At 50.1% G+C, this 24,929-nt stretch overlaps 1 protein-coding gene across 9 annotated transcripts in view; it reads left to right on the top strand.

Annotated features, from left to right (window-relative positions):
* The window catches only part of FBXO25 (F-box protein 25), a 58,378-nt gene that overhangs the window by 8,754 nt on the left and 24,695 nt on the right, over window positions 1-24,929 (top strand). For 7 of the 9 annotated variants that reach the window (XM_045989052.1, XM_045989000.1, XM_045989025.1 and 4 more), the window contains 2 exons: window positions 22,124-22,227; window positions 23,123-23,172. In XM_045989052.1, the coding sequence (XP_045845008.1) occupies window positions 22,124-22,227; window positions 23,123-23,172 (154 nt within the window). The remainder of the gene's footprint in view (window positions 1-22,123; window positions 22,228-23,122; window positions 23,173-24,929) is intronic. The other 2 variants (XM_045989061.1, XM_045989069.1) reach the window with 1 other exon arrangement.

Genomic DNA, 24,929 nt, shown 5'->3' with positions numbered 1-24,929 from the left:
TGCTCAGCCCGAGGTGGAGTATCGCTCTTAGCGTCTGCGTCCTGTCTACGTCCTGCTCACACCTCATCGGCTAGAGCACTAGACTCAGAGAAAGGTGGGGTTTTCTCTGTGCGGGGAGCCGTGCATCCCGGTGACACAGGCTGCACAAGCTTGGCGTGAGAAGCGGCCGTCTGCGTCACTGGTGCTGCCGGGACGGCTGGCGAGCCGGGAAGCTCTCAGATCCGCTCCTTCCAGGTGTTGTGGGTCAAGCCGTTGATTTTATTCTATGTCTTTACTTGTCATTTGCATAATTACCAACTGTATTTTTAACTGACGGGCAATCTGATCTTTTTTTATCATCTTATTATTTTTCATCATGATAAGTGTACTTTTCAGTCCCCATCACCTGTTTTCCCCATCCCTCACCACCTCTGCTGACCAACAGTGCATCTCCGTGGTTAGGAGGCTGTTGCTGGGTTTGTCTGTCTCCCCTCTCCCCCGCCCCCACTTTGCTCGTTTGTTTTGTTTCTTAAATTCCACATATAAGTGAGATCTTATGGTACTTGTCTTTATCTAATTTCATTCAGCGTAATCTCCAGTTCCATCCATGCTGATGCAAATGGTGGGTGTTCATCCTTTCTGATGGCGGAGTCATATTCCGTTGTGTATATGGACCACATCTTCTTTATCCATTCATCTGTGGATGGACATCAGGTTCTTTCCATAGTTTGGCTGTTGTGGACATTGCTGCTATAAACGTTCGGGTGCACGTGCCCCTTCGGATCACTACATTTGTATCTTTAGGGTAAATAGTAGTGCGATTGCTGGGTCATAGGATAGTTCTGTTTTCAACTTCTTAAGGAACCTCCATGCAGTTTTCCAGAGTGGTTGCACCAGCCTGCATTCCCACCAACAGTGTAGGAGGGTTCCCCTTTCTCTGCATCCTCGCCAGTATCTGTCATTTCCTGACTTGTTAATATTAGCCATTCTGACTGGTGTGAGGTGGTATCTCATTGTGGTTTTGATTTGTTTTTCCCTGATGCCGAGTGATGTGGAGCACTTTTTCATGTGTCTGTTGGCCATGTGGATGTCTTCTTTGCAGAAATGTCTGTTCATTCTGCCCATTAAAAAAAAAAAAGTAAAGACTTATTTATTTTAGAGAGCGAGCACATGAATGCAAGTGTTGGGGGCAGAGGGAGAAAATCTCACACGGACTCCCCGCTGAGCTTGAGTCCCAACAGAGGGCTCAATCCCACAACCCCGGATCATGACCTGAGCTAAAATCAGGAGTCAGATGCATAACTGCACCACCCAGGTGCCCCATTCCACTCACTTTTTAGTTGGATAATTTATTTTTTGGGTGTTGAGTTTGATAAGTTCTTTATAGATTTTGGATACTAGTCCTTTATCTGATATGTCATTTATAAATATCTTTCTCCATCTGTAGGCTGCCTTTTAGTTTTGCTGATTGTTTCCTTCTCTGTGCAGAAGCTTTTTATTTTGATATAGTCCCAAGAGTTTATTTTTGCTTCAGGCCATCTGATTTTTTTTGACACAAGTTTAGTAGCTTTAGCCTAGAGATAGGTTTTTGCAGTATTTAAAGCAGAAATTAATTTATATTTCAGATTATAGTAAAGATAACATGTTACATTTACTGAGCTTAGGTTGTGACATTTCTCTGCCATTCCGAATTTTATTCAATTTTCACGGCTGTAAATTTTATAAGATTGGTAATTATATATGCTACTGGTATTAGATGATGTTACAAGGTTGTGGATTTTCGAAGTTACTTTTTATCTTACAGTTTCCATGGCAAATTATTTAAATTTGAGCTTGGTCAAATGCATCCAGAAACGTCTGGTGTCTGCATGGACTTCTGATGATGACTGAATTGTGGAGATCTCTGGAGTCCGCGTTCTGGGGGGGTCCGCGGGCTGCGTATCAGCCGGCACTACCGCTCCTCCTACACTAAGGAATTTGCATGTTTGTGGGTTTCTTCCTCATGCATCTTCCTCCCTCATCCCACACACTTTAAACATCTAAGAATTAAATGCCTTCTGTATACACACAGTTAGAGAATACAGTCAGACCCATTTTCGTTGCGAAACAGACTCTGTGTCCCCCTGTCTCATCCCCCGCCCCCACACTCACACCGCTTCCAGAGCCCCTTGACGCCAGAAGCCTTGCTCACAGGCGCTTCTCCGTGTGTGGTGGAAACTAACTGGTGCCCTTACTGACAGGGCTGTCGTGCATCAGCCGTGGAGCGCCCGGCGACGGCGAGGCGGAGGGAGTCGGCACCACCTTTACCACAGCCGTCTAGGAGCTGCTTCCCCGCTCCGCCCTCTTTCTTTGTCCTTTTCCTCTTCCCTAAAATGTGTATCCAAACCTGTGGGGAGAAGCCACCGATGACCCAGAACGCCAACAAATGTCTGATATTTTTCTTTCTCTGGAAGAAAAAGCAATTTAGTTTTGAACCTAAAATGTGATAAAGAAAATAAAACCGTAGGTAACCACCGTTTCAAATTGCTGGATAAAATGACCTTGTCTTCCCCCGAATGTCTTTGACTCAAACAGCACTCCCAATTCTTTGGTTTAGGGTAGGCTTTCTAAAACTAGGAAAATTGTAAAAATCATTTAGGCAATCAGGATTCTAACCAACTTTTAAAAATTAAAAAAAAAAATTTAATAAACATATAATATATTATTAGCCCCAGGGATACAGGTCTGTGAATCACCATCTAACCAACTTTTTTAATCTTTCTTTTTTCTGTAATGGGCATGAAAATAGAAGACCTTTAAATATCCGCCTATTCTCTTTTCGCCTCATTTTAGTATTAAAAGTGTGGAGGAAATAGGTAAGAAGTCACCCAGTTCAGCCTGGTGGTTCGGGGTAGCCAGTCAGTTCACACTTCGAATTCTGAATAAGCTGCTTTTCAAAGCAACATTCATGATGTTATGGAGTTTAGCAATGACAGAGCAAATGTTCACCCCTGTCCTGATGGTTGGTTCTTCATGTGAGAGACGTGTGGGCTTACCACGTCTCGTACTGCCGAGCACAGTGTGCTCTCTGGGTGGTCCCTCCCGCTCCCCTTCTGAGGAGGTTTGCTCACTAAGCTGTGGATGCCCGATACCAGGTAGATCCTCTGGGCTGCACGAGGACAAGGAGACAGCCAGTCCGGGGTTCTAGCAGACGCAGACTGGTGAGGGAGGCTGAGTGTGTGCCCATCGTAGCACCCACGCAGCCGGACGGTGGGGAGGCGCAGAATCAACGAAAGAGTAGCTAACGGACTGGACCAGGAGAAGGGGAGTACCCAAACAGACCTTGAGGCTTAGCCGTAGGGAGAACCAAACTAAGGAATAATACGGCTCAGTCTCTCCATCAGGGCCTGGTTGGCGTGCAGTTTTCTCTCTGGTGACAGTCTTGTATGATTTTTGCAAAGGGAAGGCAGAAGAGGAGTGTCTGGACACTGCATGTCTTTGAGGTGTCAGAGACTTTCCCATCCAATTGCACTGTTGTCAGGAACTGTAGTCTCGGGGGACTCCGGAGACGGGAGGCTGCAGTGTGATGGGGGGTTGTGCTCAGCTCTGTTTCAGTGGTGACGTTTCTCAGGTTTTCTCCCTTTGTGGTTAGTAAACCTTTTCATTGCGTTATTTTTATTGACCTCTCCTTAACCATTGTTTCCAATCCAAGTTTGAGGTTTTTTTGTTTTTTTAAATTAATTTATTTGAGCAAGAGCGCATGAGCAGAGGGAGAGGGAGAAGCAGACTCCGTGCTGAGCACAGAGTCCTATGTGGGGCTTGAACTCACAACCCTGAGATCACAACCTGGGCTGAAATCAAGAATTGGACGCTGTTCCGACTGCACCCCCTAGGTGCCCCCCAAGTTTGAGTATTTTAAAGCTGATTCTGCTCATTTGGTTCTCAATGGGTGGAGCATTGGAAGGCATTGTAAATTTGGGACGCCACAGAAAGTACCATCAACTCTAATAGTTCCCAGGGTATCCGAAGTTAGTTGAATTTTTTTTTTTTAAAGGTTTTATTTATTTATTTGACGGACAGAGATCACAAGTAGGCAGAGAGGCAGGCAGAGAGAGAGAGGGAGAAGCAGGCTCCCTGCTGAGCAGAAAGCCCGATGCAGGACTCGATCCCAGGACCCTGAGATCCTGACCTGAGCTGAAGGCAGAGGCTTTAACCCACTGAGCCACCCAGGTGCCCTTGAAGAACATCAGGAAAAAGGAAAGAGGCTGTGTTTTTGGTTCCCTCATGAGAATGCAGAACGGTTCTCAGATCATGATGATGGGGAGGACTTCTGAGGTCGTCTGGTCCTTGAAGTAGGAGCTGGTCCTGGGTGAGGAGACATTCCTCTGTGCCTTTAGTAGGAGAAGCATCCCTGTCATCTGTGTTTTTTCCCTGAGGATCTTCATTGGCTCAGCCCTCCTTGGATTGTTTCTTCAGTGGCTGGAAAGAAGCCTGGAAATCTATGCGCCGTAGAAAGTGCGGTTCAGCATTCAACGCTGCATCGAGTGTCTCGGGCGGCATTTGTTGTCACTGCCTTGTTGAGGAATGATGTCCTGTGGATCGTCAATGCCGGGCTCTGACTATTTTCATATTGCATTTTCGCCAGTCATAAAGCAAGAAGAGTGCCGTCCTGTAGCACATAACATGGAAAGCCAGAGTTCTGTCTCGTAGGTCGTGTCCTCTTCCGTGGAGTTAACCAGCTGCTTCCCATTTGTCTCGTCCGATGTCCGAGGGCCACGCTGACGCGTCCTGACCCTAGACTGTTTATCACCCAGCGTGAGTTCAGAGTCCGTCTGGGTCGCTCACACAGCCTGGCCACTTCCGGCTGGATCTTCATTCCTGGGCCTTCTTCTCTCCTCCCCCTGGAAGCCTGTCCCTATGGTCTAAAACCTTGAATGTTGGCGTCCCAGTCTTGAAACAGTGATTTCGACTGGCCTGTTTGCCGTCCTGCTGTGCTCTCCCCTCGCGTCTCTGTGTCTGGCTTACATTCGGGGACCCGTTGTTTCAGTGATGCTCTTGCCAGTACCCAAAGCTTCCGTTCTGTTCTGTTCTTTTTTTTTCTCTTAATAGACCCACTTAGCAGATTCTTAACCCTGACGTGAGCTGCCAGGCAGCGGAAGAGGGGATGTCCCACTGGGGACCCCGCGGGGCCACTGCGAATTCACTCCTCACTCCCTCCTTTCCTCTCATCAGCTCGTGCGGTGCAGTGCTTGCTCCCTGGTGGTCCCGCTGTGCCCCCATTTCCTCGTTCTTCCACGGAGACTCGTGCATACTGACCGCTGCTTGGTGCCCGACGGCCCCCAGTGCTGCGCAGCAGCTTTGGCCTTACAGGGGCTCCGCAGAGCTCCTTCCTTCTCCTCTGACTTCCGAGTCTCGTGGGGCAACCTGAGTTGCGCTGCCCCGGGCGTCTGAAGACAGCAGGCTTGTTCTCGGGAGCCTGAAGCTCTGTTCTTTATATCCAGCACACTTAAGGTGTTGGAATCGGACGCTCGTAGGTTTTGACTGACTCCCTCATGGCCCATAGAGCGCGTGTTCGCCCTCCGAGCCCCAGTCCTGACACCTATGGGAGGAGGGCCTGTGACCGGACACCTCACTGTGAGGGGAGGGGGGTGACTTGCAGGCAGGCAGGAAGGATGCTATTGTCGCGTCCCCTCCAGAAAAGAGCCGCTTGCAAACGGGCCTGCGTCTTCCTTTGTCCCTTGAGTGCATGGACAGATCCCGCCATGAGTCAGACCTGAGAGCTGCCTGGTTCTTACTGTACCGTTGTCCATGCTCGGTACACAAGGTGTTGGCCATGCTGGGCCAACAGAACATGGAAAGCCAAAATCCAGGCCCTGATGGAACTGTCATTCTGGTGCGACGGACAGAAGAGGGACGAAATGAGTGCAGCGCGTGGCTTGTTCCACGTGACAAGTGCTGCGAAGGGGACAAGCTGGCGTCGAGGGGTGCGTACATCGGAATGTGGATGGGGGCTCCCTGAGGAAGGGGTCTGCTGAGAGGAGGGGGGGGCAGGAGTACGCTCAGCGGGGGCAGCAGGACACCAGATGCTGCAGGGAACCAGGGCCAGTCACCGGGACACTCTTCCTGTGCTCTGGGGACGTGGGCTTCTTCCCAAGGGAGGGAGCAGTCCCAGGTGCTCCACGGAGGGAAAGTTCGTTCAGGTCAGACTTTCACAGGCTCCTTCTGCCCGCTGTGTGGGAGACCAAGGCAGAGCAAAGACTCACAATAGTCCCCGTGGCATGGGAGGACGGAGGTGACAGGTGCAGGTTCTGGGGGAGGTGAGAGAGGCGGTCACGGCGTGGGCACGACAGAGGCGTTGGGTGGGGGGCGACAAGGTGCAGGCGGGTGTGTGCATTGCAGCTAGAGCTCGCAGAGCTGGCCGAGAGGTTGAGAAATGTGTGTGCTGGCAGAGGGGAGGCGAGCAGGGAGCACTGGGGGGACGGAATTCTCCTCTTGTTCATGTGCACAAGACTCTGCGGAGTGCTGCCAAGGCCCGGGTGCCCCGGGGGGGCGGTGCAGGGCAGGCGCATGTTGCATGTTCCGATATGGTGGTCTCCGTGCATGCTCCTGGCATCAAGGTGTGTTCACAGGACTGTGTGCGTCAGCCTTTCTTGCGCTGTTTGTGTGGGAGTAGTTCCACGTCCGTGCGTGTGGACTTACTGCATTTCGTAAGGTGTGGGTCAGTGAGTTTACCCAGGTCTCGCCGATCCCATTTGTTTCCCGTTTCCGTTGAGCTGCACTGATGTTACCATTAGCACGTCTCGGGCGTGCGGCACGACGATTCAGTGTTTGTGCGCGGTGTGGAATGACCAGCACCGTCCAGGGAACAGGGCCCCCTCCGGTCCTTACACATTGTTTCTGGTGAGGAGGACGTCTGGGGTTTTCTCTGTCAGCAGCTCGTGAGTGTGCCACAGCGTCCTCGGCTCCAGTCACATGCCAGACCCCTGTCCTCCAGGCTCGCCTTTTAAGGGGAAGTTGGTGAACTTTGACCCCTGGTACTCATTTGGCACATTCCCCGCCTGCGGGCTCTGGTGACCAGCGGTCAGCCATCTCTCTGGTGTCTGTATCTCTGAGTGTCACTTGTCATGTGTAGATCCACACAGAAGTGAGACCGTCTGGTGTCTGTCCTTCTGCATGACTGATTTCACTCAGCACGGCCCTCTGAAGGTGCACCTGTGTTGTTGGGAACTCCAAGATGGCATGCTCTTTCACGGCTGAGGAATATTCTGTTGTATGTGCACTGGCCCTGTCGTCTTGGTCCGTGTATCCATCGATGGACACTTAGGTTGTCCCCATGTCTTTGTTACCGTGCACAAAGCTGCAGTCATCCGGGGGTGCAGACGTAATTTCACAGCAGTGTTTTCGTCTTACCCAGGTGAGTTCCCAGAAGTGGTATGAGCATGTCCCCACCACCTAAAGCAGTCTGCAGACTCGGGCCATCCCTGTCGAAATTATCAAATTTTAATATCAAAACAGAGCATGGTAGCTGTTTTCGACTTTCTGAGGACCCTCCATGCTGTTCTCCAGAGCGGCCGCACCAGCTCGCATTCCCACCACAGTGCAGGAGGTTCCCCTCTCTCCGCATCCTCACCAGCATCTTTCGTTTCCTGACTTGTTGGTTTGAGCCATTCTGACTGGTGTGAGGTGGGATCTCATTGTATTTTTAAAAAAATTTAAAAATCTCATTATGTTTTGATACACATTTCTGATAATTATGATCACCTTTTCATATACCTGTTGGCCATTTGTATGTCTCCTTTGGAAAAATGTCTATTTAGGTCTTCTGCCCATTTTTTTTTTTTAAAGATTCTATTTATTTATTTGACAGAGAGTGATCACAAGTAGGCAGAGAGGCAGGCAGAGAGAGAGAGGAGGAAGCAGGCTCCCTGCTGAGCAGAGAGCCCAATGCGGGGCTGGATCCCAGGACCGTGAGATCATGACCTGAGCCGAAGGCAGAGGCTTGACCCACTAAGCCACCCAGACACCCCAACTTATGCCCATTTTAAGTTGGAATGTTTTTATTTTGCTGCTGAGTTTAAAGTTCTTTTTATATTTTGGATACGAATTCTGTATCAGGTTTATGATTTGCAGATATTTTCTCCCATTTACTAGGTTGCCTTGTCATGTTGCTGTGCAGAAGTCTTTTAGTTTGATGTGTCCCGCTTGTTTTTTTTGCTTTTGTTGCCTTTGCTTTTGGTGTCAGATTAAAACAAAGCATCGCTAAGACCAGTGAATATCAGGGAGCTAGTATCCCCGTGTTTCCTTCCAGGAGTTTATGGTTTCAGATCTTACACTGAAGTCTTTCATCCATTTTTACTTAATTTGATGGGTGTGTGAGGTAGTGGTCAGATCTCGTTCTTTTGCACGAAGACGTCCAGTTTTCCCAGCCCCATTTACTAAAGAGCCTGTCCTTCCCCCACTCTTGGCTCCACTGACTGCATACATGAGGGTTTATTTTTGCACACTCTAGTCTGTTCCACCGGGTTCTTTGTCTGTTTTCATGCCAACTCTACTGTTTTGACGACTGCAGCTTCGTGATAGAATTTGACTTCAGGGAGCATCATGCCTCTGGTGTTGTTCCCCTTTCTCAGGATCGCTTTGACAGTTCATGAGCTTTCATGGCTCCATGTGCACGTTAGGATTGTTCTGCTTCTGTGAAGTATGCCTTTGGAATTTTGACAGGGATGGCCCGAGTCTGTAGATTGCTTTAGGTGGTGTGGACGTGTTAACATTTGTTCTTCCAGTCCATGAAAACTGAGTATCTTTCCATCTATTTGTGTCTTCCTCGGGTATTTTTCACCAGTGTCTCATAGTTTTCAGTGTACATATGCAGACCTCCTTGATTAAATTTAGTCCTAGGTATTTTATTCTTTCTCGGTGCTATTTTAATTGGCATTGTTTTCTTCATTTCTTTTTTTGGTAGCTTGTTACAGGCATGTAGAAACACAACAGGTTTTTGTATATTGATTTTTGTATCCTGTAATTTTACTGAATTCGTTTATTGTAATGATTGTTTGGTGGAATGTTTAGGGTTTTCTGTATATAGTATCATGTCACCTGTAAATAGTGACCGTTTCACTTCTAACTTTGCAATTTGGATGCCTCCTGGTTTTCAAGCCAAGCCGCTCAGGCCAGGACTTCCAGCTGTGCTGAGTCAGGTGGCACACGTGGGCATCCTCGTGTTGTTCCTGGTCTCAGAGGAGACGCTTTCGCTCTTCATCACTGAGTGTGGGGGTGGCTGTGGGCCTGTCCTGTACCACCTCTGTTATGCTGAGGAGGATTCACTTCCACCCGCTTTGATTTTATTTTCTCCCAAGTTTTTATTTAAATTCAAGTTACTTAACGTGTAGTGTAGTATTGGTTTCAGAGGAAGACGTCAGGGATTCCTCAGTCGTGTGTAATGCCCAGTGCTCATTCCATCATGTGTCCTCCTTAATGCCCGTCACCCAGTTACCCCACCCCCCCATCTTCCCTCCAGCTGCCCTGTTTGTTTCCTAGAGTTAAGCGTCTCTTAAAGTTTGTCTCCCTCTCTGTTTTCTATCTTATTTTGTTTTTCCTCCCTTCCCCTATGTTCATCTGTTTTGTTTCTTAAATCCCACATATGAGTGAAATCATACAATTGTCTTTCTCTGGCTGACATACTTCACTTTGCATTGTACTCCCTAGTTCCAGCCACATCGCTGCAAATGGTAAGATTTCATTTCTTTTGATGGCTGCATAGTATTCCATTGTGTGTATATACCACATCTTTATCCGTTCATCTGTTGCTGGACATCTAGGTTCTTTCCATAGTTTGGCTATTGTGGGCATTGCTGCTATAAACATTCGGGTGCATGTTCCCCTTCGGATCACTATGTTTGTATCTTTAGGGTAAAAACCCAGTAGTGCCATTGCTAGAGATTATTTTTCTCTTTTTAAGAGAAAAGAACTTAGGTATGTATTTTCTGGAGCAACCCTCTGAGAAGTTTAAGAAGCAGTGAGAATCCAGTAACAAGCATGCCTTGGGGGCGCCTGGGTGGCTCAGTGGATTAAGCCTCTGCCTTCGTCTTAGGTCTTGGTCCCAGGGTCCTGGAATCCAGCCCCGCATCAGGCTCTCTGCTCTGCAGGGAGTCTGCTTCCCCCACTCTCTCTGCCTCTCTGCGTACTTGTGATCTCTGTCTGTCCAATAAATAAATAAAAAATCTTAAAAAAAAAACACTCTCTAGATCCATACCCATCATCGCCAATGGCAAAATTCCATTCTTTTTGATGCCAAAGTAATATTCCATAGTATATATTATATAATATATATGTTACATCTGGGCTCCTGGGTGGCTCGGTTGGCTGGGCAACTGCCTTCAGCTCGGGTCATGATCTTGGAGTCCTGGGATGGAGTCCTGCATCAGGCTCCCAGCTCTGCAGGGAGTCTGCTTCTCCCTCTGACCTTCTCTCCTCTCATGCTTTCTCTCACTGTCTCTCTCTCAAAGAAATAAATAAAATCTTTTAAAATATATGTATATATGTTACATCTTCCTTATCCATTGATCTCTTGATGGACATGGGCTTTCTCCATAGTTTGGCTGTTGTTGATAATGCTACAGTAAACATTAGGGTGCATGTGCTCCTTCGAATGTGTTTTATATTCTTGGGTAAATACCCAGTAGTGCGATTGCAGGGTCATAGGGTAGCTCCACTTTCAACTTTCTGAGGAACCTCCATGCTGTTTTCCAGAATGGCTGCACCAGCTTGCATTCCCACCAACAGTGTAGGAAAGTTCCCCTTTCTCCACATCCTCGCCAACATCTGTTGTTCCCTGACTTGTTCATTTTAGCCATTCGGACTGGTGTGAGGTGGGATCTCACTGTAGTTTTGATACCTATATACCCACGTCCTTGAGAATTTTTGCCATAATGGCTATTAAATTTTGTCAGGTGATTTTTCTGTATTTGTTGTGTTGATCATATGATTTTTATTCTTCCTTTTGTTAACGCAGTGTGTCACATTGATGGATTTGCAGATGTTGAACCATCTTTGCATCCTTGGAATAAATTCCATTTGATCATGGTGCATAGTTCTTCTAACATGATGTTAATTTCATTTGCTGATAGATATTTTTTAAAGATTTTATTTATTTATTTGACAAAGAGAGAGATCACAAGTAGGCAGAGAGGCAGGCAGAGAGAGAGGAGGAAGCAGGCTCCCCGCTGAGCAGAGAGCCCGATGTAGAGCTCGATCCCAGGACCCTGAGATCATGACCTGAGCTGAAGGCAGAGGCTTTAACCCACTGAGCCACCCAGGCACCCTGATTCTGTGTATTTTCTGTAGCATATCCTCTTTTATTTCTAATTTTTATTTGAATTTTCTCTTTTTCTTGGTGAGTCTAGCCAAGGGTTTGTCAATTTTATGTTCTGAAAAATCTCTTAGTCTCATTGATCTTTCCTATGTCCTTTTATTTTGCATTTCACTTATAACTACTCTGAAATTTGGTACTTACTTTTCCTCTGCTAACTTTCATTTATTCTTTTTTAGTTCCTTGAGATGTGAAGTTGGTTTGAGATTTTTCTAGTTTTTCCATGTAGTCGTTTACCACGCTGAAATTCCCCTGCAGAACCTCCGTAGGTGTTGCTGTGTTGTTTTCCATTTCACTTGTCTCAGGATACGTTTTCTTTCTTCTCTTTTGTTTTCTTCTTTGACCCATTGGTTGTGCAGTAATGGGTTGTTGTAACTCTGTACATCTGTTAATTTTCCAGTTTTCTTCTTACTGCTTTCTAGTTTCATATCATTGTGGTCAGAAAACAAATTTGATATCATTTCCATCTTCTTAAATTTAGGAAGATTTGTTTTGTGGCCCAACCTGTGATCTGTGCTGGAGAATGCGCCATGTGCATTGAAGTAGGAATTTGGAAGGGAATGTTCTGTGTGTACCTGTTAAGTCCTATCTGGTTTCATGTGTCCTGTAGGGCTCTTGTTGCCTTACTGATTTTCTGTGAGGGTTATCTCTCCATTGATGAAATAAGGGTATTACATCTTCTGTGATTATTAGATCTGTTAATATTTTCTTTACTTCGGTACTTCTATATTGGATGCAGAAATACTTACAGATATTGTATCTTCTTGTGGGAGTGACCCCTTTATGTTTATGCAGTGACCTTCTGTGTCTGTTACTGTAGCCTTTGTCTTGAAGTCTGTTTTACGAGGTGTATATCGCTATCCCAGCTTTTCCTTTTGGTTTCCATTTGCTTGAACTATCTTCTTTTGTCCCCTCATTCAGTCTGTGTGTCCGTCCCTCTTAAGTGCGTCTGTTAGGCCACATGCAGATGGGTCTTGTTCTTTTATCCGTTTGGCCCCTCTGTGTCTTGTGACGGCAGAAGTTAGTCCTTCCTCATTTAAAGTCATTACTGATAGGTCTCGACTTACCGCCATTTTGGTAATTCTGTAGTTATGTAGTTTCCTTGTTTCTTTCTCCTCTGGGTCTTTTCCTTTGTGATTTGATGATTTTCTATGTTGGTATGCTTCCCTTGCTCCCTCACAATCTTCTGGGTTTCCACAATAGGTTTTTGTTTTGTGGCCACCACAAGGCTCACATAAAACAGCTCTGTTTATAACTGTCTGTTTTAATTTGATAACTTAAGTTGCAACACATTCTAAAGCTTTATATCTTACCACCCCTGTTATGTCTTTGATACCACAATTTACATCTTTTAATCTTGCGTATCTGTTAAGAAATAATTGTATTTTTACTATTTTAATCTTTATATTAGCTTTATTAGTAATTAACCCACTAATTTTACAATATTAGAGTATTCTGGATTTTAGTATATATTTACCTTTACCAGTGAAATTCATGTTTTCTTATTTTTCTTGTTACTAATCAGTACCCTCTGGTGTCAGCCTGAAGAAGTCCTTTGAACACTTCTTGTAAGGCTAGTCTGGTGGCGATTAAATCCTTTAAATTTTGCTCATCTATAAAACTCTTTCTCTCTCCCCAGTTCTGCAGGACAGCTTTGCTGGGTGGAGTAGTCTCAGCAGTTGTTTCCTTGTAGCACTTTGAATGTGTTACGCCACTCCCGCTGGCTGGTATAGTTCCTACTGACAGACCTGCCTGCGGTCTTAGAGGTTCTCTTGTACACAGCAGGTGGTCTTTCTCGTGCTGCTTAACTTTTGATGGTTCAATTATAGTGTGTCTTGGTGTGGATCCCTTTGGGTTCATCTTACCGGAACTCTGAGCTTCCTGGGTCTGGATGTCTGTTTCTGTCCCCAGGGTAAGAGGTTCTCATCTGTTGTTTCTTCAAATGAGGCCCCCCCCCCCCCCCGCCCCCGCCCTTTTTCTCTCTGTTCTCCTTCTGGGGAGCCTGTAATGAGAATGTAGGTCCATGTGGTGTTCATAATTCCCTTAAGATCACTTAATTCTTTCTCATTGTTTTTCCTTTTTGCTTCTCTGACTGGGTGAGTCCTGCTGCCCGCTGACCCCCTCTCCTGCTCGCTCCATGAGTCTGCTGCGGGCCCCTCCTGCTGCCATGTGCGGTGCGGGGACTCCTCCTGGTACTGCCGCACATTTTCTGTCTCTCTGCTCAGCCGTTCTTCCTTTGAGCTCAGGGAGCACCCATAGGACCGGTACTTGGAACTCTGTCAGGTATTGAACGTTTTATCAGCTAAGTTACTTACCTTTGTCTCACTAAGGTCTGTTTTCTCAGGTTTGATCTTTTTGTTTCATGCATACGACTCTGTTTCTTCGTTTTACTTGACTCTCCGTGTGGGATTTTCTGCATGAGAGGAAACCGTCCCCTCTCCCAGGCTTGAGGGGTTGGCCGCGTCTGGGTGATGCAACGTCTCAGTCAGCCCTCGCAGGTCACCTCGCAGGTCTTCGTGACCGTCCAGGCCGTCTCTTGCTGCTTACGGGCCCCTAGTCCTTGAGAGTGCACCCAAGCCAGGCCATGCTCTGGGGGCAGGTCTCAGGTAGCCCCCGATTCCGGCTGATGGGCGGCCAGACCTGTGGGCAGTGGTGTGAGAGTACGCGAGTGTGGCCCCGCTGGCCACCAGAGCTGGGAGATCTGGCCGTGTCCCTGGCTGGCAGCCACGGAAAGCCGCCTGCTGGGTGAGTGGACGGGCTCCTTTCCAGATGTGGCAGGAGAGCACAGAGAGGGTCCCTCCAGCCGTGTGCGGGAAGGGCGCGTCCGTCGGCTCCGAGGCGTCCGTCAGATTGGAGGCCTGCTCCTCCACCCCCCAGCCCGGGCCAGCGCCTTCTAAAGAGCCGGGAAGCCTCGTTCCCAGAAAGTCTGCTGGGCCGCAGGGTGGGGGAGTCGGCGCAGGGAGCTCTTCGAGGGCCGTTTCTCACTTGCCGTGGCCTTGTGTCTGTGGCCTTGTGTCCGTGGCCTCCCAGCTGGATGTTTTGAGGGATTGTCTCAGATGCGGGTTGTAAGTGTTGGGGTTCCCCACGCAGTTCAAGCCCTTTGCTCTTCAGGGACAACCTTGTGGTTGTGATTGGCTCCCGATCGTGTGTCGCTGTGCCGGGGCCTCAGTAGGGTGCACGGCGAGGTTGTCTCAGCCTCTCCCACCTGCTCCCGTGGCGGTGTTTCTTGTTCATGCGATGTGGAGGCGCTGCTCGGGGAGGAAGTTGTTCCTTGGCCACAGAGCCTTGGTGTGTGCAAGGGGGGTGTTGGGCTCAGCGTCCTCCTGTGTTGTTGCCTTGAGCCAGAGCAGAGGCAGTTGTCACGAGGTTTTAGACTGTGTTTCAGAGTCAGTGGGGACGAGTGGCTTCCCCTCGCTGCTGCTCTCGCTCACACTTGTCTTCTGCTTCTTAGGTGCACTTTATAATCAGCATCCCTGCCTCTAAGGAAGAATCTGATTTTTTAGTGGTGTCTTACCATATTTATCAGTTTTATTTCTTCTGGTTTACCAAAGCATTTTGTAATATAGTCCTTTACAGTCTTTAAATTTTGTGTTTGCACTGATAATTCTCTTCTTGTCATTGTGAAATGTAAGTGTTTGTACTTTAATTTCTCTGATGAGCTATCTTGTCCTTTATCTTGCTGACTATTTTCTGCAGAGAACTAGCTTTGGATTTTTTAGTGCTACCTGTTTTCTATTTATTGGGATTTGCTTTTATCTTTAGTAATTCTTTCTCTAGCTTTCCAAAATATACGTCTAAGTTATTCATTTTTCCCCGTTTTCTTCTATCTACCTATATTTAAATTACATGTACTTGATGCTCTGATTTCCTGTGACAGTTGTTTTCCTGGAGTCGCATGAATTCCGATGTATGTTTCCTGTCTCCTCAGAGGTGTGCTGCTCACACGCGGGGTTTGTGTCTGATTTTGCCCTGTGAGCCCGTCCCGAGCTCTTTCCCTGGTGGAGCCGAGCCGTGCCCTCCGAACTTCTGCTCCATGGGGCTGCAGGGACCCGTGTTTCAGACGCCGTCGTGTCTGTCCTCTTGCGCCCATGGATGGTCTCTGATACACAGAGAGAGCCTGTCATCTTGTGCTTGAGGAACATCTCGTGTCGTCCCTCCGTTCCTTTTGTTCAGTGACAGACTGTCGGCTCCCTACAGTAAACCACGCAGTTTGCTGCTGGCCTCGTGCTGGTTCTCTGTGAACGGTGCCACGTGATGTGACACGCTCCGTGGCGCTCCGTAGTCCTACAAATAAATACGTGTTATTTGCTCGGCAGCGTTTGCCTCTGCCTGTCTCGTCCTGTTGGCGTCCAGCGCTCTGCTCCGGAGTGGATCCCGTAGTGGATTCCTCACGAAGCCCCCGGTCTCGTGCTTCCTGTGTTGGTGCGCGCTCCCCAAGTCCGTCGTGGCCAGCATCCGGAGCAGATGGCACCCCTGCGGCTCTCTGGGGTCTCTTGAGCTCGTCTCCTGAGGCTGTTTCTGGCCTGTGACACCTGCTACAGCTCCGCTCTGGGGTCGCCTTCGTCGTTCCGGGTTCTGTGTTGTGACATGAGGCGGGGAGGACTTGATGGGGTTGGTGGCCGTGGGAGTATCACAGCCGTGCAGAGTCTGCAGGAAGGGTAGCGGCGAGTCACCCCGAGGCGGCGGTCAGCTCCGTGTGACACGGAGTCCGTGAGGGCCGGGTCGCGCTGACCCGCCCCGCATTCCACACTTCCAGTTGGCTTCTCCTACGCAGACGGCACAGCTGCTGGGCTGAACTCCGTCCCACCCTCTACAAGACCACGTTTTCCTTCACTAAACCACGTGGTGTGTGAGGGCCGGGGCGTCTCCTTTTTGGGCAAACCGTGGGGCTGCATGGCCACCACCCGCCCCGTACCCCCTTCCCATAACATGTCTGCCTCAGAGTCCCTGAGTGTGTTGTGGGAGACAGTCAGGAATAGTGTTAGTCCTAAAAACAGGTTTTTAATCTTTTCTGAAAAATAAATTGGACTTTTCCTTTTAATATCTTTTTGTAAGAAAGACTAATTGCTGATGCAAGAGTGACCTGAAATAGGAACGGGAGTGTGGACATCCGGCCAGCGGGAGAAGACGAGCTGTGACCCTTGGTCTTTGTCTTGGAAAGCGTGTGCACAAACACACGGCGCTGAGGACCGACGTGTAAGTGCGGATGTCGCGGGAAGTGCTGGAGCTCACATTGTGGCGGCGCTGGGGAGAGGAGCGGCGCGCTGTCCAGCTCCACGTCGCAGCGGACGCACAGCTTAGGGCCCGACGGAGCTGCCAGAGGACGTCAGCCTGGACTCGTTCATTTGAGGGTGTCACCGGGTTTTGTTCCGTTTCGGGGGAAACTGGCCACATTTTGTATCTGAGGTTGGCTGTGGTTTATGTTTCTGATGAGGCATCAAGTCTGCTGAGTTTTCTCTCCCAGCGTCTGCTGTGTTTGATAGCAGAGTTGATAGCTCACGTGCACTTTTGAGATCAGTACTGAGCTCAAGTAACTTAAAGGTACGCTTTGCCGTAACCGTAACATCAGTGGCGTCGGAGCCGGAAGTCCAAAATGCAGGTGTGGACGGGCTCTGGGGCCATCCCTAGCTTATGGTGTTTATGGCAGTCCTATTGTCCTTTGGCTGGTGGCTGCCTCATTCCAGTCTCTGCCTCCACGGTCACATGGCCTTCCCCCTGCCAGTCTTCCTGTGGCTTCTCTGCTCTTGGAGTTGGGGCTGCCGTGGTTTATCCAGGATGATTTTACCTCAAGGTCCTTCACTTAATTCCATTGCCAGAGGTCCTGTTTCCAAATCAGGTCGTGTTCAAGATCAAGATGACAATGTAGGAAGCTCCGAATTCACCAGCTCCAGGGACACCCCAAATCCAGCACTATTGACTGAGCAGTTCCTCCTGAAGAGCTGAGGGCTGACCGAGGAGCTTCTGCACAACAGACCTAGAGACTGAGCAGAGAGTGAACAGAGGAGGACACTGTGGGGGAGGGACCCCCACCCCCGGTGCTGTGCACAACAGCAGGGAGAGCGTGCCGAGGGACTGTGAGCACACGCATCGGCCCTGGGGCACAGAAAAAAGCCACCGTGGAAAAGATAAGTAGCTTATAAAGAGACATCCTTAAAATTGTGCCAAACCGTGGAGAGCTGCTGGAACTCTCTAGGTTTGGGGCTGGTGAGCCTCATGGCTTACGGTTCCCCTCCCCTTGATCGTGTGGATGGGAGCAGGGTTCAGGCGTCCTGACCGGCCTGCTGCGTCCCTGAGCCCAGGTCCCTGCGCCCATGGCAGCCCAGCCACCCAGGGAGGTGTCCCCAGCGCTGTGCATGCTGGGGCACCCCCGCTCAGGGCTCACTGCGGCTCCCACTGTCTCACCGAGGCAACACAGGTGCGAGCACCCTGGAACGCTGCAGACCCTCCCCGCCTCGGCTTCCGATGCCTTGCTTGGCTGCTCCAGGGCCTGCCAGCCAGCTCGCCAGGGCGCCCCTGTACTGAGCACCTGGGACATCCTGGCTTGCCCCCACTCTGCCATCTGCTGTCTTGTGGACAGCCCAGCGACCCCCGTGGCCCGTGCCCACTTCGGCGGTAGCAGCCCTGTCAGGGCACTCTGCACAGCCTGGAGCACCTTGGTGGCCCCCCACCTCCGCTGTCCCTCCGGGGACATGAGCGCCCAGAGACTGCATCGGCCTGTGTTTGCTTCTCCTCACGTACTGTCCCGTCAGGGTGTCCACACTGGGGAGGCCCTGGGAGCCCTCTCTGTGCAGCTGCTTTAGCGCCGCTGTCCTGCCAGAGTACCGTTTGCGTGGGGAGCCTCGGGGCCGTCCCCACCCACTCCCGCGGTGGCTCTGGCCATCCCACAGGGTGGGCCGGCACAGAGAGACCTCCGACCCCCAGCCTCCACCGGCCACAGCTCTGTCCAGCTCGCCCAGTCGCCGGCAGGCACAGTACCCTTCCTCAGGTTCAGGACTCAGGAAAGCACACACAGAAGGCCAAGCAGAGTGGGTGTCGACAGAGGCCTGCGCTCCAGGAGAACCAGACACGATGGCAGCAGAACTGCCCGACACAGAGGCAGGTAGTGTCCGAGGAAGAGCTGAACGGTCATGCAGACGTTCGCTCGGTTGGAGGGAAGGCTGGGTGGACTCAGACCCACAGCAGACGTAGGAGACACGGACAGAGCCAGTCGAGGCCCAAGAATACAGTAACGCCAGACGGGTCCGCGGCAGACGGGATGCAGAAGGACAGGGCAGGGATCAGGGAGATGGGTGAGTGGAAAGCACCCGCCTGAGCAGCAGGACGAGAAAATGATTTCTGAAATGGGCAGTAGGGCAAGGGAGGTCTTGGACACGTCCAAGCGAACAAACAGTCCAGTTAGAGGAAGGGGAAGACGTCGAGAAAGGGGCACCGGACCTCTTTGAGGACTGATAAGGTGGCGTGCCCTGGAACCGGGGGGAGCGCTTAGACGTGTTCTGAAGGGCCACTCCTCTTCTGCACCCGTGGGACAGACACCCACTTCCATGCAGCGTGGGAGGTCCTGACTGGGAGCAGTCGGGCGGGGCGGGGTGCTGCAGCTTCCCGCCCCGAGCAAAACCCAGGGAAGGAGGGAAGACCCGTGTCACTGCGAATGCCTAAGTGTGCTAAGAAGACAGTGGGCAGCTCGGGAGACGGGGAGTCGGTGAGACGAGGTGCGGCTGCAGGCGGACGGGCTTCCTGGCCAGAGCGTGCGGCCCTGCCTTGTGGCGGAAGCAAGGCGCGCACCGCAGGCGTCGGGGACACCCCATGTCCCTGCCCGGCGGGAGCTTCTCTGTGAAGAGACACTCGCCACACCCGCCCCAGCAGGACTGGGGTCATCCTGAGAGAGCCCGTTGGGGGCTTACCTCAGAACAGTCGGGGCTGGTAGGGGACCACGACTGGGCAGAGAGGGAGGCGTGAGCACCGTGGTGAAGAAAGTACACCTTGCCCCGTCTTCACCGTCTTCTGGCGTCGGGGCACTGAGTGTGTGCGTGCTGCAGTGCAGCTCTCCCCACGCCCTCCACGCTGACACTCTGTCCCCGTGCTCGGACCCCACGCCACCTCCCAGTTCCAGCTCCGTCCACCCTGCTCTCTGACTGCACGGCGTCCCGCAGACCCTCGGAAGTACCTCTGTGATGGCTTGTTTCACTCGGATGGCATCCTCCCAAGTCCCCCACGTTCTGGTGTGTGCTGGGATTCCCTTCTGTTTCGAGCTGGAGGGTGCCCTGCTGTGTGCAGGGACCACCTTCCGTTGTGCTCGTCCAGCCATGTGCGCAGACATGAGTGGCTCTCACCTGCCAGCTGCTGGGAGCGCTGCTGTGCGGATGCCCGTGGACAGTCTGCTTTCACTTCTAGGCACCTACCCAGGAGGGGGCTTGGGTCAGCCGGGGGGTCTGTGCTTGGTTTCTGTAGGGGGTGCTGCAAACACGTGTTTTCGGAAGAGGCTGCCCTTCTTCATTCCCACCAGCACAAGGGCTCCCGTGTCCTCGCCAACACTTGTTATTTTCCAGGCTTTGAGTGGTGGCCGTCCTACGAGGTGGGAGCTGGCCGCTCACTGTCTCCCTCGTGACTGGTGATGGTGAGCATCACTTCCTGTGCCTGTTGACCTCCAGTGCGTTGTCTTTGGACAAACATCTGTTCATTCTACTCATTTTTATTCCAGCTGTTTGGTTTTGTTGTTGAAGTTTCCTGACTTTTAAATCCAAGTTGGTGCTGTTGATCTCGCTTGTAAAATCAGAGGTGATAAATGAGGGCGTGTCCTGTGAACTGCAGTGGCTCAGTGGCTTGTGTGTGAGTTAAATGGAATGATAGGTTTTTTTTTCCCTCCTTCCCTTCCTCCCTTGTTTCCTTCCCTTTTTTTTTTTTAAATATATAATGTATTTTTATCCCCAGGGGTACAGGTCTGTGAACCACCAGGCTTACACACTTCACAGCACTCACCATAGCACACACCCTCCCCAGTGTCCATAACCCCACCACCCTCTCCCTGACCCCCTTCCCCCGGCAACCCTCAGTTTGTTTTGTTTTGCGAGATTAAGAGTCTCTTATGGTTTGTCTCCCTCCCGATCCCATCTTGTTTCATTCTCCACCCCCCCCATAACCCTCCTCCCTGCCTCTCAAATTCCTCATAGTTCGCTTAGCACGGAATGATGGTTTTAAATGTTGAATTTTTATCTTGGAAGCGTTTCTTTTTCTTACATATGTGTATGGTTTTCACCTGGCAGTATAAAAACCACTGAAGATATTTTGTGAAATATGTGAAATTTTGTGAAAAATGAAAATGGCAACTTAGTTTCCTTAGAGTGGGAGTTTCTCTTGATAATCCATGTGGACCCAAGTGGGGTGCCTGCTGTGGCCCCAGGACCTGAGTCCAGTGAGCACCTTCACTACCCACATGGCCGCGTCTGTGTGTGCGAGCATGGGGAGCCCCAGGGGCCATTGCCACACCATGATAGACCTGCCAGAAGGACACAGCTCCTGCAGCCAGTCCTGCCGCGTGTCCGCGGGGTAGAATGGGATCTCCTGTCGGGGCAGGGTCCGTCCTGCAGGCTTTGTCGTCCGTGTGGCGTGCTCCGTAGAGAACAGCGGATGTTTGCCCTTCCTTGGTGTGCTCATGGCTCTAGTTTGGAAAAGCTGACTTGTCTTCAGGATCTGGATCAAGGACACCCGATTCGTGTAAGGTTGAGTGTGACTGACACCATGGGACCAGCCAGTGTCCAGGGGTTCCGTTATGTGGCACCTGTCACTGAATGGGAAACTTCGCATGTTTTTGTCAGTGCACCTGCACCTGTCCTGGTGACTTACAGCTGTTGCCAGTGCGGTGTGAGTGTCTTCTGACGGTGATCCTTGGATGCCCTCGGGGTAGGCGGCTGTGCCGGTGAGCTGAATGCTGGCTACTGGAGGTGTCACTGCCTTCTCGGGGAGTGTCTGGAAAACGGCAGCGCCGAGTGTTGGGCCCCGACCTCCACCAGCCAGCTCCTCCCCTCTCTGTAAGTTTGAACTGGCTCACGCCAGTGTGTCGAAAATAAAAATTGTGTGCACCTTTACCTTTGATGGGGTGGAATGCTGTGTACAGTTGCTATTTTTTTAACTATAAAGCCCCTTTTAAAGAAAATGTATTTAAGTTGTTTAGTTACTGCCTTATTGTTTCCTTATTTTAGCCAAAAAAAAAGAAAAAGAGAAATTGGGAAAGCTTTTAATTAGATGTATTTCAATAGGAAAATCAACCTTGTCCGTCACCTGGCTTCAGTTAAGCACCTTAACAGTCCGTATTGTTTGGTCGGTGCTTCCTAAGGCAGCGTCCCGTGCAGCGGTGGTTAGGGGTAAGTGTGGGAGCGGATGAAGGAAATGTTGGCTGAGGAATCGGTACGCCATGAATCCGTACTGGGCACCCTGTTCTCCCACTGACCTACCTCCCGAGTGTTTGTAGTACTGTCTGTGATGTCTGTGTCATAGGGAAGGCTGTCAAGTGAGAGCCTCCCTTGGTGGTGCGTACCCAACACCCTGGCATGGTCTGACCGTGTTCTGCCCTTCCTGCTCTGATATCCTCAGAAGAACCCGGTAAACCTCCGATTTCTCACCGCAAACAACAGATAACCTCAGACTTGGAATGTGCTGCTTTCAAAGTTACTGGTTGCTTTCAGAACTTCACGGTTTTCGTTTTGGTCTCCTGAGTTGCAAACCAGTATCTTATTTTATAAAAGAAAAGCCAAATGAAGATCTCCATGTGAAAGTCTTTAATAAAATGTGTCTTTATTTCAGTATCTTAAATAGTGATGACGAAGAAATATTCAGTAATGAAGAGCAGGAATACACGTCCAAAAAGAGGAAAAAGGATCATTTTAGAAATGATACAAATGCTCAATGTAAGATCATTTTTATTAACAATTTCATGGTATATTACTTGTTTAATACATTAGCGTACTAAATTGTTTTGGCGTGCTGTCTGAAGAAGTAAGGGGCGACATGTGAATAGTGGCTCTGTGTGCAGTACTGCCCACCGACTAGGTTGTCAGACTCTTGGCAGCTTCACCATTTAGTTAGCAAGATTTGCTGAAACAAAAAACATCGCAAACCCCACAGAGCAGCTCATGCATGTGTAATGACTAAAAATTGGTCGTGAGCTCCGTTACCAGTTCGCTCCCAAGCAAAAAGCCCAGGTGGCAGGGGTCTTGACTCTGGACTCCGGGCAGAGCTGGACTGGCATGTAGGCCCGGCCGGGCAGGGAGCCTCCTGGCCGTGGCTCACCTACGTGCCAGGCCCCGCTCCCCACTGTGGCCCGAGCAGGAGTCGCTGGCCTCTGTCTTAGTGTATTCAGGCTGCTGGAAAAGACGGGGTCCTGTGGAGAACAGAGTCGTCACGGCCTCGAGGCTCTGGGACTGAGTTATGTGAAAAAGACAAGAGTAGAAGAAGAAGAATTATTAGGGTACACAGAATTAATGACTGTACCCTTTTTTTTAACAATCAAAATTTTTATAGTCCTTTATGTCTTGCTATTAACTGCAGCTTCTCACAGAGCTAGTGCTCTTCTGAGTTGCTAAGATGTGGCACCCTCTGAAGTCATTTCTCAGTCAGGATGTTTCAGCAGCTCTGAAACTCGTGTCGGGACACAGAGCAGTCCTGTTGACGTTGAACCAAGTGACAGCATCTCTTTTCTGTATAAGTCAGATTTGTTGCCATGTACAACTGCTGAAGTTCCGTAAAAATCTTCAATTTAAATGATTTGCCAGATTTTAAAAACAAAGTTAATTTTTATTCTAGGTTTTTATCGTGAGAAATGGATCTATGTCCATAAAGAAAGCACGAGAGAAGTAAGTATTCCATTTTAAATAAGAGTGTATGTGGTGTTTTCTGTTGAATACGTAATGTCGTATTAAACAGATTCTCTCTTTCGCAGCATGAGATCTCTGGCTCACATTCTAGCAGATGAAAACCTAGGATCTTTGAAGCGGTGATTCGCGTGTGCATGTGTGTGCACGTGTGTGTACTCGTGTGCGCACGCACGTGCGGCATGTGGTTAGCGCCCCCACCACAGAGCTGCGTCAGCCGGAGGGCTGTTGCAGAGCAAGGATGGACCCTTAGATGGTGTGACATTTTCTCACTACCTGTCCCCAGAAGCTGCTGGTGTGAGCCTCAGGTGCTGCTGGCATGTGTGTCCTTGCTCTCGTGTGTTATGGGCAGTGAGAACAGGGGTGGCCCATCTAGAACCGGTGTGACATTGTGGTGAAGTCCGAGCCTGTCCAGACCAGTGGGAGCCCGTCCTGCTCCTGTCTTTTGCCAGGCTGGCTGCAGCTTTTCTGTGGGCCGTGGGCCTTTCACTTTGACTCTGCCTCCTTCGCTCCTCGGTACCCACGGACACCTCCTCCCTTGTGCGGCCTGAGAAGCTCTTTGTTTGCTTTGCTTGTGCGGGAGCACAGCTGAGGAGGTAGTTGTTTAGCGCAGGGGTAAGATGTCCAGAAGTGTTAATAATGGTTGTTTGGATGTGGCCCCACTTCCCAGAAGCTTAGGGACCAGCTTCTGAGCCGGAGACCGATACGGCTGGTTGGTGGTGAGGACTGCTGTGGTTTGAGCTCGCTCTCGGCTAACACACATGCTCAGTGAGACCCGTCAGAGCAGCGCTTGGCAGAATCTGACTGGCTGCCGCTCATGCCCGTGTAATACTTGATCTGCTCTGTGTTACCACACTGACTACAGAGCAGAGACCCTCTCAGGACAGCGTGAGCAGCAAAGGGAAATTTCTTGTGAGTCTGCAGAGGTGTTGTGTGGGCCCTGGGGCAGGGACACAGCCAGGCTTCTTACCCTTGGCTGCATCTCTGGGCTGAGCACCTGATGCGGACCAGGTACTGTTGCTACTTGTGTGCGTGGCCCCTGGGGCTGCCCCACAGCCTCTGAGCTTCCACGTGTGGTACCAGGCCCCCCAAACGCAGGCGGGCGCGTGTGACCCAAACAAGTGTTTCGCAGTCTGTTGATTAGATTTAATTCCCTCAAAAAGAGGCTGCTGTGGCCCGGTGGCCACCTGAAGAGGAGTCTGTGTCTATGCCAGCATTTCAGTTCCGTTCATTGAGGAGCACAAGTGTCAGCGGCGATGGACTCCAGATGAGAACCTATAGTTAACCTTTGCTTCCTGCCCAGCTCCCAGAATAGTCTGCATGTGGTAGATACTCATTAATAACATGTATTGTTTTGAAAACATGTGTTTTGTCGGTTTGTGCACACATTGGGACCATTCTTAGGATTTGGGCACAAAACCCAATCAACTTTCATGGGGCGTCTTTGGTCTGAGACTCAGGTGTGCACTCCAGCTGCTTCGCTAGCCCCTGTCCTGCCCTCCGTTAGAGAGGCAAGGGTCATCTGTCACCTCATGTTTTTAGGACTGACACGAGTTCGTCTAACCCCACAACCATGACTTGAAAATCTCTGTATACGCTCAGGATTTCAAATGCAGAAGCTCGAGTTTGGAATGACTCCTGACACCCAGGGTACACCTCTGTGCAAGCCAGTGTAGACCATAGGGCCCGTCGTGAAGGACACACAGCTGAAATAGATGGCAGGGTTTTCAGTACCAAAA

This window comes from Meles meles, chromosome 2, assembly GCF_922984935.1.
Source record: "Meles meles chromosome 2, mMelMel3.1 paternal haplotype, whole genome shotgun sequence".
NCBI classification, from domain to species: Eukaryota; Metazoa; Chordata; class Mammalia; order Carnivora; family Mustelidae; genus Meles; species Meles meles.
Note: the sequence above shows the minus strand (reverse complement) of the source record. Positions and strands in the feature narration are given on the sequence as shown.